Source organism: Onychostoma macrolepis, chromosome 05 (genome assembly GCF_012432095.1).
Source record: "Onychostoma macrolepis isolate SWU-2019 chromosome 05, ASM1243209v1, whole genome shotgun sequence".
In the NCBI taxonomy this organism is placed as follows: domain Eukaryota; kingdom Metazoa; phylum Chordata; class Actinopteri; order Cypriniformes; family Cyprinidae; genus Onychostoma; species Onychostoma macrolepis.
This window is the reverse complement of record NC_081159.1, coordinates 30,177,405-30,189,851: the sequence shown is the minus strand read 5'-3', so window position 1 is coordinate 30,189,851 and position 12,447 is coordinate 30,177,405. Positions and strand designations below refer to the sequence as shown.

The following is a 12,447-nucleotide window of genomic DNA, read 5'->3' as shown; positions in this document are numbered from 1 at the left end:
TTGCTCTCTTTTTGAGTATGTTTGATACTCAAGACTTAGCCCCTTCCTCTTCCAGTCTACTAAATCAGGACAACTTCTGAGGAACAGGATCCAGTGCTATCTTGGGCTGGGGTCCCTGACGCTTCGGGAAGGGATGTCGCTTTGCAGAGTAGGAGCACTGTCAAGGCTCAGGCTGTGGAGTAGGCTGAGCAATCGAAGGCACAGGCTTCGTTGGCTGCTGAGTCGGCGCAGGCCTGGGGCGACTAGAAGCAGCTGTAAAGCTAGAACACTGGGCAGGAAGTGTCGCATCTCTTGGGATGACTTCTGCGCAGCAGTGAAGTGTTCCGCAAAGCCCTCGATGGCAGGTCCAAAAAGACCAGTAGGGAAACAAGGGAGTCAAGGATTTCGGGAAGTCGTGGACTTCTGGGAAGAATGGAGCAGCTCGCTGGTGAGGGGTCTGACTGCGCCCCAGCAGGAACCATTCATCCAGATGACTGCGAGTGGGTTTCTCCGGGGGAGGCCACTCCAAACCCAGCTCCTCGACTGCTTTGGAGAGGACGCAGAAAAGATCAGCGTCCATCCCAGCTTTAGCGTTGATGGGTTCCAGAGACAGCAAGGGGCGGGGTCACTCGTTGAACCTGTCCAATCCTCCGTGTCTGATGCCGCCAATGACATGCTGTCATCTATGGGATTGTCTACAGATCCCCCGAACGAGACCAAGTCACTCGCGATGGCAGAGGGACATTGGCCTGGAAGGGTGAAAGGAACGGGAGAAGCCTCTCTGTGTGGAGAGAGTGAGGCACGTGGAGCCTGCGTGAGCTCACTTGCATCCGAGCACTCTATTCCTCTACCCCACAGTTTTTTTTCTTCAAGGCTCCTGGGAAGAAGAAAACGGGAGAGTGCAAATCCATCTCCGTGAGCATGTGGGATTTCCCCACACTCACTGTGCCAGTCATCAGCATGCAGGGGTGCCTTGCATAAGCCACAATAGTGGCACAGCATTTGAATCAATGCAGTGGAAATTTGGTCTTAGAAATTTGCTCTCTTAAGCTCACCGGATGGTGGCAGAGGATGCTCTGAAGCGAAGAGAAGATTGTCATCGCTGGAGGAGAATAAATCGGAGGATTCTATGCCAGAATGCCCGCTTATATAGCCAGATGACCCCACCCATTTCGGCAGGTTCTGGCAGGCTTCATCGCCATAGGCTCGTGCTGCACAAAACAATGGCCGTGTTTACAATCACTGTTCAAGTCAAGTCACTATTATTTGTATAGCGCTTTTAACAATGCAAATTGTGCCAAAGCAGCTTTACATCAGCTTGATATAAAGCTGGGTGGCTTTATATCAGCTTTACAGTATTTAGACGGGGAAATAGTTTGTCGAAATAGTGTCATTCTCCTCTGGCCAGACAAAATCAGCAGTTTAAATCTAGGCTAAAGCAGAGTCAGATTGTGCAAAGGACTCATCTGGTTCCTGTGGTCTTGTCCCGATGGCCGTCTAGGAGACAGGGTCTTCACTGGGGATCAGTCTCTGGGGCTTATCTAGTTGTCCTCATCTCCGCTGACGTTCAGGGCTGTGGAGGTCATCTCTATGTGCTGATCCACCATCTGATCTGGATACGGACTGGATCCGGGTGGCTGCAGTGACCATCTGATCTGGATACAGTCTGGATCTGGATGGCTACGGTGACCTCGGAATAAGAAAGAAACAGACTAATATTAGCGTAGATGCCATTCTTCTAACAATGTAACAAGTACATCGGGTGTTTTGGGAAGTGTTCCTGGTTCCAGTTAACCTAATTAATGCAGCCTAACAATCCTTTAACGGATTTGAATATTAGAAATGCAATAGTGTATTATGTGTAAACCAGGTTAAAGAGATGGGTCTTTAATCTAGATTTAAACTGACAGAGTGTGTCTGCTTTCCGAACAGATAGATTGTTCCAGAGTTTGGGTGCTTAATAGGAAAACGATCTCCCACCCACAGTTGATTTTGATATTCTAGGTATTATCAAATGGCCAGAGTTTTGAGATCGCAGCGGACGTGAAGGACTATAATGCGATGAGAGCTCACTCAAATACTGAGGTGCCAAACCATTCAGGGCCTTATAGGTAATTAGCAAGATCTTAAAATGTATACGATGTTTAATAGGGAGCCAGTGCGGTGTTGACAGAACCGGGCTAATGTGGTCATACTTCCTGGTTCTAGTAAGAACTCTAGCTGCTGCATTTTGAACCAGCTGGAGTTTGTTTATTAAACGTGCAGACCAACCACCCAATAAATCATTACAATAATCTAGCCTCGAGGTCATGAACGCATGAATTAATGTTTCTGCATTTGACATTGAGAGCATAGGTCGTAATTTAGATGTATTTTTAAGATGGAAAAATGCAGTTTTACAAATGCTAGAAACATGTTTTTCGAAGGACAGATTGCTATCAAAAAGCAAGCCTAGGTTCCTAGCTGATGATGAAGAATTTACAGAGCAGTCATCAAGTATTAGACAGTGATCTAGGTTATTACATGCAAACGTTTTTGGTCCAGTAATTAACACCTCCGTTTTTTCAGAATTTAGCAGTAAGAAATTGCTAGTCATCCAGTTTTTGATGTCAACTATACATTCTGTTAGTTTTGCAAATTGGTAAGTTTCATCAGGTCGCAAAGAAATATAGAGCTGGGTATCATGAATCCGTGTTTACAGTTACTGTAGTTATAGACTAAATATGAACATTATTTACTCATCTCACTGCACAAAAACAGATTCAGTATTCCTCAAAATGAATAAAAACAGTCAAATGCACACTCAGAATATTATGTAAACCTGCAATAATTAGATATGTTAAATAAGATAAATAATGTTTATGTATTTAATCCCATTTTATTAACCAATGTCTTTGCTACTAACCATCGATGATCCAATTCAACCATACTAATCAAAAATGTCACATTTGTGGTTCATTTTTGTTATTGCTGAATAGTGTTGAACTTTCTTCTCCTGCGTCATATTCTTCATGCAATTTGTTTGAGCTGTGCCCTCTACTGTACGAACGTGAATTTTAATTTCCTTCAGCGTATTCATTTCACTTTTGTTGTGAAAGGGCTTTTACATTTGTAAAAGAAGAACTTTTTATATTAAAACAAACAAGCAAGCCCTGCCCAGATTTAAAAAGTAACTCAAAAGTAACGTAATTAGTTACTTTTTTAGGGAGTAACACAATATTGTAATGCATTACATTTAAAAGTAACTTCTGATTATAAAAATAAAACTATATATATAAACTTAAACCTAATGTTATGTGTGTGTGTGTGTGTGTGTTTGCATTTGTTCTCCATCATGGATGTGTTATGGTGTCACTCCTTCATTTCTGTGTGTGTTCTAGATTTTAGCTCATTTCCTGTGTTGTGGGTCAAAACCCCCAGAACATCCTGAGTGTATTTTTTTATTTTATTTTTTTCACAATTTTTTAACATACAACCAGTTTTTTGTTGATATATTAAGTGTGAGTCATCAAGTCATCAAGTCTAATGCCATTTAAATGAAAATTGTTTTAATTTAAGCAAAGGCAATTTGTGGTTCCGAAATACCCCAAAAACTGCATAAGGGCTAGACCACTTTGTATTTACTAATGAAATAATATATAAAAACTTGGACTATCTTGGAAACAATATAAAAGCAGCCACTTTCACAGGCAGATTTTAGCATTTTCATGAGGGTTATTTCCTAGTTATAGCAATAACAAATTATATAAATAAAGTGTAATTTCTCTTTGTTACTGTAGGGTTCAAGGATGTTTGGAGCGGTTGGGGCATACTCCTGGTCAGGAGGAATAATGCAGGATCTCACTCATCAAATGCTCAATTCATCATTCATTAATGCCACAAATATGGAGGAGGACATTAAAGATTCCTATTTGGGTATGGTGCCATTCTTTATTTGATTTTTTGTTTTTTTAAATCTTTCTTTCTTTTTTTTAAATCATTACTTATGGTGTACATACTGACATTCATTCTAATGTTCAATGTTAAACTTTTGTGGGTAACATGGGCTGCACAGTAATGCTAAGGACATGCATGATACTTCAACTTGTAGAAAACAAACAAAGAAACTGCAGAAAATGTAAGAATCTAGTTGAAAGTTACAGTAGGAGAAAAGAGAATGGAATGGAGTGTAAATATAAGTCAGATAACATTGAATCCACTGTGTATCAGAGTGTGCTAAGCACAAGTCAAAGCTCCACAATATATTTGTGTGTTACTGGAATTTACATTAACAATAGTGCTCTTTAATATGAAACTTCATAACAAAGGTTCTTCACTTAGCCACACTTTTTAGTTTAGTCATTTCAGCATGTGTTTTTGATTATGTATTCATTCTAGTCATTACAAGTCTTATTTCTGTTTAGTGGTCTTTAGTGTTTAGTTGTGGAAACTGTTTGTGGGAAGTCATTTGTTTCTCAGCTAACAGCAGATGTTTCCATATCCTGAAATGCATTTGTGAGCAGTTATATATGTACTGCAGATATCACACGTGCTGTAACCAGTGCTATTCTGTTTCACAGCTTGACAAAACCAGAGATCAGTATGTTGGTATTTGACATATCAATGTGTCCTATGGTGTGACAGCAAAAATGTGAAAAAAACAAACAAACAAACAAACAAACAAACAAAAACATTGAGGATAAACTTTTCTCATGCTATTTGTAACTCTAAGAATGAAGATACATTTTTCTCATGTTGTGTTTTTTTTTTTTCATGTCACACCATAGGACACAGTCCAATTTTTATTTGTCAACTACCCATGTGTGGATCATGGGGCTAGGCAATATAGCAAAAAAAAAAAACTATTTTTTTATGATTTTTTAACTAGTCAACTTGAAAATGTAACTACAACATGAGTAACTTTTTGTTTATTAACCCTCTAGTTAAAGAAAATTATATTCCAAGTGCACCGCACATGAAGTTGTCAACATGATGCAAGCACCACACATGAAGTTGTCAACATGATGTAAATGTTAAACAAATCACTCGTTAAATATCTTTGCAGAAAAGATGTATGAACTACAACTACATCTTGTACAAACTTGTCTTATACATATTATATGTTCAGAAATAATATGAGGAAAATGCTTTTAAAAAAATCTAATTCCAATTCAAAATGACTGACAGTATAACACCAGTAGACTATTATTAACTATACATGTTCTGTAAAAACAACAACAGCTTTCAGCCTGTCACCATGATGCAAACATGAAATATCAGACATACAGTAAGGTTTTATTCGATTGCGCTGCTTTTCCATAGTTTTTTTCTGTTGCGCTGGAGTCTCTTGTAGCGTCTCATGCATGAAACGGCATTCTAAAAACGCGGCGCTCAAGTTAAAAGAAATTCAACTCCCATCTTCTTGCATGTTTTTCCTATTCCACTGCCCGCGTCGCATCTTCGTCAACACAAAAGCGCATTCTGTGTGAATAGCACTTAGCAATATGAGCGAGTCACGTGTGAGCGGTTAATCACGTGCGCCGACATGCGGTTGGGTCGTTCTTTTCTCTTTACTGTTACCACTGGCATATTGTGTCTAATTCTAACGTTTGGTAATATTTCTATTCAAAATCGCGATTCCTCGATCTCTAAAAAAAAAAAAATAAAATAAAATCGTGACACATTAAATTGGAATTAATCGATAAAATCGTAAAAATCGCCCAGCCCTAGCGGATAATAATAGAATAATAGATTAAATTACAGAAAACAATTCTGATCTGCTAGATGTGACTATAAGGCATAAAGATAATAAGATATTAGGCTATAAATATTGACATAATCTAAATCTGCTAAATGCAACAATAAGACAAGAATATATTAAGATATTAGCATCATGATTTTCTGCAAATCTGCTTTGAAACAATGTGTATTGTGAAAAGTACTTAAAAAAGTATACATTTTTGTAATGGCTGAAACCAAATAACACAGGCCCTGGTCAGCAGAGCATCCTTACTGTTGAACCCTGAATATATTGCAACATGCTACAAACACTAAAAAAAGAAGAAGAAAAAAGAAAAGAAAAGAGACTGAGAGGAAAGAAAAGAGAAAGTATTTTTTAATACTACTACTACTACTACTACTAATAATAATATATATATATATATATATATATATATATATATATATATATATATATTTTTTTTTTTTTTTTTTATAAGTTGTTATGGTAAAGTAATTATACTGTGTGCTGCAGGTTACTCAGTTGCTGTGGCGCCAGTAAATGGTCATGTTGTGTACTTTGCGGGAGCACCAAGGCATAGACACACAGGGCTGGTGCTGGGGTTTACACAGAACAAACGGAACCACAGTTGGACCATCAGTCATAGGATATACGGATCACAGGTGTAAAGTTAATTATACACAATACATAATATACAGTATACACATTATATATAACATACATTAATTAGGGCTGACACAGTGTGTGTGTGTGTGTGTGTGTGTGTGACACTCCTTCAAATACTTTTATTTATACAGTATATCTGCCCCCTCTCATGCCTATCTCTCCCCCATCTTTAAAATCTTTCATACTTGCTTTCTTTCATCTTTTCTTTTTTTCATCTATTCTTTTTCCTAATTTGTTTGACTCTTTGTAGCTGGGCTCGTATTTTGGGGCAGAATTATGTGTGGTTGGTGTTTCTGAGTTGTTAGCAGTCGGAGCTCCGTTATATCACGCTCATGGAGTGGGAGGAGAGGTCCGGATATGCTCACTAAACACTACAGTAAGATCAAAGCACACACAATACAGTCATGGCCAAAAATATCAGCACCCTTGGTAAATATGATCAAAGAAGGCTATGAAAATTAATCTGCATTGTTAATCCTGTTGATCTTTTATTTTAAAAATTCACAAAAAATCGAACCTTTCATTGGATAATAAGAATTTAAAATGGGGGGAAATATCATTGTGAAATAAATGTTTTTCTCAATTATTGGCACCCCTAGAAATTCTTATGAGTAAAATATCTCTGAAATATATTCCCATTCATATTCACAATTTTGAGCACTCCAGGGTGATTATGAACATGAAATTATCCAGCCATGGCTTCCTGTTTCACAGAAATATAAATAGGAAGGAAAACAAAGCCCAAATTCCCTTAATCATCCATCACAATGAGAAAAACCAAAGAATATATTTCTGATGTGCAGCAAAAGATAATTGAGCTTCACAAATGAGTGAAGTGGCTTTAAGAAAAGAGCTAGAGCAGTGAAAATTCCCATTCCCACCATCAGGGCAATAATTACGAATTTCCAATCAACATAAAATGTTACGAAACTGCCCGGAAGAGGACCTGTGGTCTATATCGTCCTAATGCACGGTGAGAAGGAGAGTTTGAGTGGTCACAGCTGGAGAATTGCAGATAATAGTTGAGTCTCGGGGTCAGAAAACCTTAAAAAAAAAATTGGCAAACAGCACCTACATCACCACATTATCAGGGTTCTGGACTCTTTGTTCTTTGTTTTTCCCCTGTCCTTCCTGAGTTTCCTTATTTGGTTATTTTCCTGTTCTTGTTAAGTTGATTGATTATTCCTAACACCTGTTTTAGTTCTCCTTGTTTACATTGTATGTGTTTATAAGTCCTGAGTTCTCCCTGAGTCTTGGTCTGTTCACTCGCCAATTTACGTTGCTATTTGATGTTATTGTATTTTCATTTATTAAAATGAAGAAGTTTTACTCACCTCAAGTCTCCTGAGTCCTTCCCGCAACACAACCCGTGACAGATGAACGGACCCCTTCACAGAAGGATGACGGCAGCTGAGAACGCGCTGTGGGGTTTGCTGGTTGGAGGTTGGAACGGTATTTGGAGGATTTTATCAAGCATATTGACCTTATCCTTTTTCATCCCACTCCCGCTGGAAGGCACCACATCTTCCCAGCTCACCCCATGCCGAGAACCTTCACATACCAACCCAACGGCTTGGACCGCCTGCCCAACTCCAAACACCCCCTTCTCCTCAGAAGCTTCACCAGTGTCCTCAGCCCCGAGTAGCCGTTCGCAGCTCATTCAAGCCCGCCGTTTGTGGGGAAGTCAAGCCCGCCGTTCACGGGGAATTCCAGCCGGCCGTCCATGGCTCACCCAAGCCCGCCATCCGCGAGGAGATCCAGGCCGTCATTCGCAGCAAACGCAAGACCGCTGCCAGCCGCGGCGAAGTCAAGCCCGCCGACGGACGCACATGTGCCCCTGGGATTACTGGTGGCATATGATGGTATGAGTTGGAGCCCAGCTCCAGAGTCCGCTCCTCGACAGCGCCCTCCAGAGCCCACTTCTCGACAGCGTCCTCCAGTGCCCGCACCTCCAGAGCGCCCTCAAGTGCCCACTCCTCCTGGGCCCGTTCTAGTGCCCGCACCTCCAGAGCGCCCTCAAGTGCCCACTCCTCCTGGGCCCGTTCTAGTGCCCGCTCCTCCAGGGCCCGTTCCAGTGCCCGCGCTTCCAGAGCGCCCTCAAGTGCCCGCTCCTCCAGAGCACCTTTCAGAGCCTGCTCCTCCAGAGTGTCCCCCAGACTTCAGTGTTTTACCCAAGAAAATTTGGGGGTGGGGGCCATATGTCCGTGGCCAAGATGTTTAAGGCCACGGAGGATCCGCCATGGCCTCCCGAGTCCCCGGATCCGTTTCTCCATCCTGGACCAGCCTCCACCACCCCTCCCAGGGGGCTATGTCACGGCACAGGACACACCTATCAGGAGGAGGGAGGATAATGTCAAGGTTCTGGACTCTTTGTTCTTTGTTTTCCCCTGTCCTTCCTGAGTTTCCTTATTTGATTATTTTCCTGTTCTTGTTAAGTTGATTGATTATTCCTAGCACCTGTTTTAGTTCTCCTTGATTACGTTGTATGTGTTTATAAGTCCTGAGTTCTCCCTGAGTCTTGGTCCATTCACTCGTCAATTTATATTGTGTTCTCCCATTTGATGTTATTGTATTTTCATTTATGAAAATGAAGAAGTTTTACTCACCTCAAGTCTCCTGCGTCCTCACCGCAGCACAACCCGTGACCCACATGTGGTTTGGGAAGGTTTCAAGAAAAATTATCCTAGCTCATCCAAAAACAAACTGCAGCATATTCAGTTATCAGACACGACTGGAACTTCAAATGGGACTAGCTTCAATGGTCAGATGAAAGTAAAAAATTTGCTTTTTAGCAGCAAACACTCAAGATGGGTTTGGTGAACACAGGCATAAAAAGTACCCCATGTGTACAATGAAATATATATGCTGTATTTTTGATGGTGTGGGCCTATATTTCTGCTGGAGGTCCTAGACATCTTGTTTAGACACATGGCATCATGGATTCTATCAAATACCAACAGATAAAAAAATCAATAAGTGACTGACTCTGTTAGAAATCTTATAATGGGCCATGTTTGGATCTTCCAACCGTACAATAATCCAAACAGAAACCACAAAAACAACACAAAAATGGGTCACTGAGCTCAAAACCAAGCTTCTGCTATGACCATTCCAGTCCTCTGGCCTGAACCCTATAGAAAATGAGTGGGGTGAATTGAAGAGAAGAAGCACCAACATGGAGCTGTAAATCTAAAGGGTCTGGAGTGATTCTGGATGAAGGAATGGTCTCTGATCTCTTGTCAGGTGTTCTCTAACCTCATCAGGGATTATAGGAGAAAATGCAGAGCTGTTAAACTGGCAAATGGAGGTTTCAAAAAGTATTGAATAAAAGGGTGCTGTTAATTGTGGCCAATGTGTATTAGAGAAAAACCACTAGTTACTGTGTGGCGCACATTACAAAAAACATAGCTAATGCAATTTTTTTTTTTTTACATGCGCTTTAGCACATTTAACCTCATAATCAGAACTAATAGCTTTTAACTTATTTAATATGATTACATAAAACTCCCCAGATCCAAGAACTCAACTGCTCAGCGATTTTGCGTGGGGTGAAGGGGAATGAGTTTGGCCGGTTTGGTACTTCTCTGGCAGCCATACAGGACCTGAATGGAGATGGCTTTAAAGAGTTGGCGGTGGGGGCACCTCAAGAAGAGAAGGGCAAGGGTGCCATTTACATATTTTTGGGACAACCAGGTGGTATCAGAACAGAATACAGTCAGGTAAGAGACAGTTTTAAATCATTTGTAGTTATGCAACCTCTGCTGAAATAGCATCTTAAGCTGTATTGCTGATATTCCAAAATGGTGTGCACATTCAAACCAGGTTGAATAAGATGTCTACAAATCCATACATGTCCCCACTAACAATTGGTCAACTATCTAGACCAGAACGGACCAGATATCTGTCTACTACTTGTACATTGACAAACATAAAAAAAAAAAAAAATTGTACAGACGAAACATATAAATACATTCCATGGGAACGGCCCCTTTGTGGATCACAGACGACAAATAGACCATATAAACCATGAAAAATAGCAACTTACCCATGTTTTATAAAGATTTCTTGATTGCACATGTTTTTTACATTACATGCACTTATATGTAGTGCACTTAACTAAAAAAGGACTGGGTAATATAAGGTATCTACATAGGTTAAGGTTAGGTTTAGGGTTAGTACCTAGTTATTACCCAGTTGTTGTAATTACTATAATAAGTGCATACAGTATTATGTACTTGCAGAGCAGGGAAATCTATATTTTATCTAGATTATCCAGCAGTTATTGATGATTATGACCATATAGCAGAGCACACTTCTCTTTCACACCTGAACTCTCATTCATATTTAGAGAGTGAGTGGAGCAGCTGTGGGAAGTGGGCTGCAGTATTTTGGAGTCGCTCTCCACTCTGCGGGAGATCTGACCTCAGACGCTCTTACTGATGTAGTGGTGGGCTCTAGAGGTGCAGTTACAGTACTAAGGCAAGTGTGTGTGCTTTAATGTGTCTGTGTATTTTTCAGCTTATTCTTGCCAACTTAGTCAACAAAAGGCCATACTAACATGTCCAGTCACAGTTTATTTTGGTTTTAAGTGATGTTCAGTGGTGGGTAAGTAGAGGATGTCACTATTAGTCTTTTTGGCTAACTGAGAAAAACCTCTTATCATTGACTTCCAAAACATGCATCAGACAGTCTGATTGGAGCTTGTGATATTGTCAAGCACCTCCCTCCCATTTCTGTGAACATCATGCATCAGACAGTGGGTGTTTCAGTGGGTGTCTCAATATGAAGGATGCTGGGAAGGCAGCCTTCATATTGTGTACTTTATTTGGCATAGTTTGAAAGAAGCATCCAGTGAAACATTTACATCCTACAATCACCCACAATCCTTTGTACACATTCCAAGTCACGAAAAATAATTTGCAGAAAGTGAGTCAATTGCCGTGTCCAAAATTGCTCACTCGTTCACTCATTCACTAATTCCTATATAGTGAATAACATTTGAGTGCACTATATCAGAAAGGAGTGAACGAAATGAAAGTGAGCCAGTTCAGATGCTGACATATACTGTGTGTTGGAGAGCTGGAGCTGTCACACAAACTGAACATGAAAGCATACTGCTTATATACAATAACATGCTTGAAATAATCCCTATAAGGCAGAAGAGAGATGAAAAATAAAAAATAAAAAAATAACCCAGAACACGCAGATCTATTGCCAAGACTTATGTACTGCTGCTGCTCCAAACAGCCATGAGACAGAGTGTTTGCTATGTGAGCCTGGGCCGAATGGCTTAACGCTAGTGGACTATTGCTGTGTGTACCTGATCAGTTGACCAGATAGCTTAAACTAAGTGGCTAACCAATGTGAACCTGGGTGCTGTACCCTTAGGTTTATTTAACTAATGACCTAAATAACTATGTGTATCTGAGACAATAGCTCAAACTTACCTAGGTAGAAACACACACTATGTGTGTCATTAACAAACAGGAATCATGTTGTAGTCAAGTCAAGTCACCTTTATTTATATAGTGCTTTTAACAATACAGATTGTGTCAAAGCAACTTTACAATATCAAAATAGGGAAATAGTGTCTCAATAATGTAAAATGACAAGATTAAGCACTCAATTTTCAGTTAAAGGCATTTCATTATTGAATTCAGTGATGTCATCGTCCAGCTCAGTTCAGTTTAAATTGTACCAAGTCGACGATATCGCTGGAAATGAAGTGTCCCCAACTAAGCAAGCCAGAGGTGACAGCGGCAAGGAACCAAAACTCCATCGGTGACAGAATGGAGAAAAAAACCTTGGGAGAAACCAGGATCAGTCGGGGGGGGCCAGTTCTCCTCTGGCCAGATGAATCAGCAGTTCAATTTCAACTGCAGCAAAGTCAGATTGTGTAAAGGACTCATCTGGTTCTCGTGGTCTTGTCCCGATGGCCGTCTAAGTGACGAGGTCTTCACTGGGGATCTGTCTCTGGGGCTCATCTAGGTGTCCTGGTCTCCGCTGACGTTCAGGGCTGTAGAGGCCATCTCTAGGTGCTGATCCACCATCTGATCTGGATACGGACTGGACCGGGTGGCTAT

The 12,447-nt window shown here is 40.5% G+C and overlaps 1 protein-coding gene and 1 pseudogene across 5 annotated transcripts in view; one reads left to right on the top strand and one right to left on the bottom strand.

Annotated features, from left to right (window-relative positions):
* LOC131540563 (uncharacterized) overlaps nucleotides 1-12,447 on the bottom strand; it is a 252,006-nt pseudogene that overhangs the window by 111,109 nt on the left and 128,450 nt on the right.
* LOC131540560 (integrin alpha-X-like) overlaps nucleotides 1-12,447 on the top strand; it is a 164,407-nt gene that overhangs the window by 80,568 nt on the left and 71,392 nt on the right. For all 5 annotated transcript variants that reach the window (XR_009271298.1, XR_009271297.1, XR_009271296.1 and 2 more), the window contains 5 exons: nucleotides 3,759-3,894; nucleotides 6,212-6,360; nucleotides 6,615-6,740; nucleotides 9,877-10,083; nucleotides 10,713-10,843. Coding sequence is in view for 1 of the 5 variants with exons in the window: in XM_058775574.1 (XP_058631557.1) it covers nucleotides 3,759-3,894; nucleotides 6,212-6,360; nucleotides 6,615-6,740; nucleotides 9,877-10,083; nucleotides 10,713-10,843 (749 nt within the window). In the remaining 4 variants the exon portion in view is untranslated. The remainder of the gene's footprint in view (nucleotides 1-3,758; nucleotides 3,895-6,211; nucleotides 6,361-6,614; nucleotides 6,741-9,876; nucleotides 10,084-10,712; nucleotides 10,844-12,447) is intronic.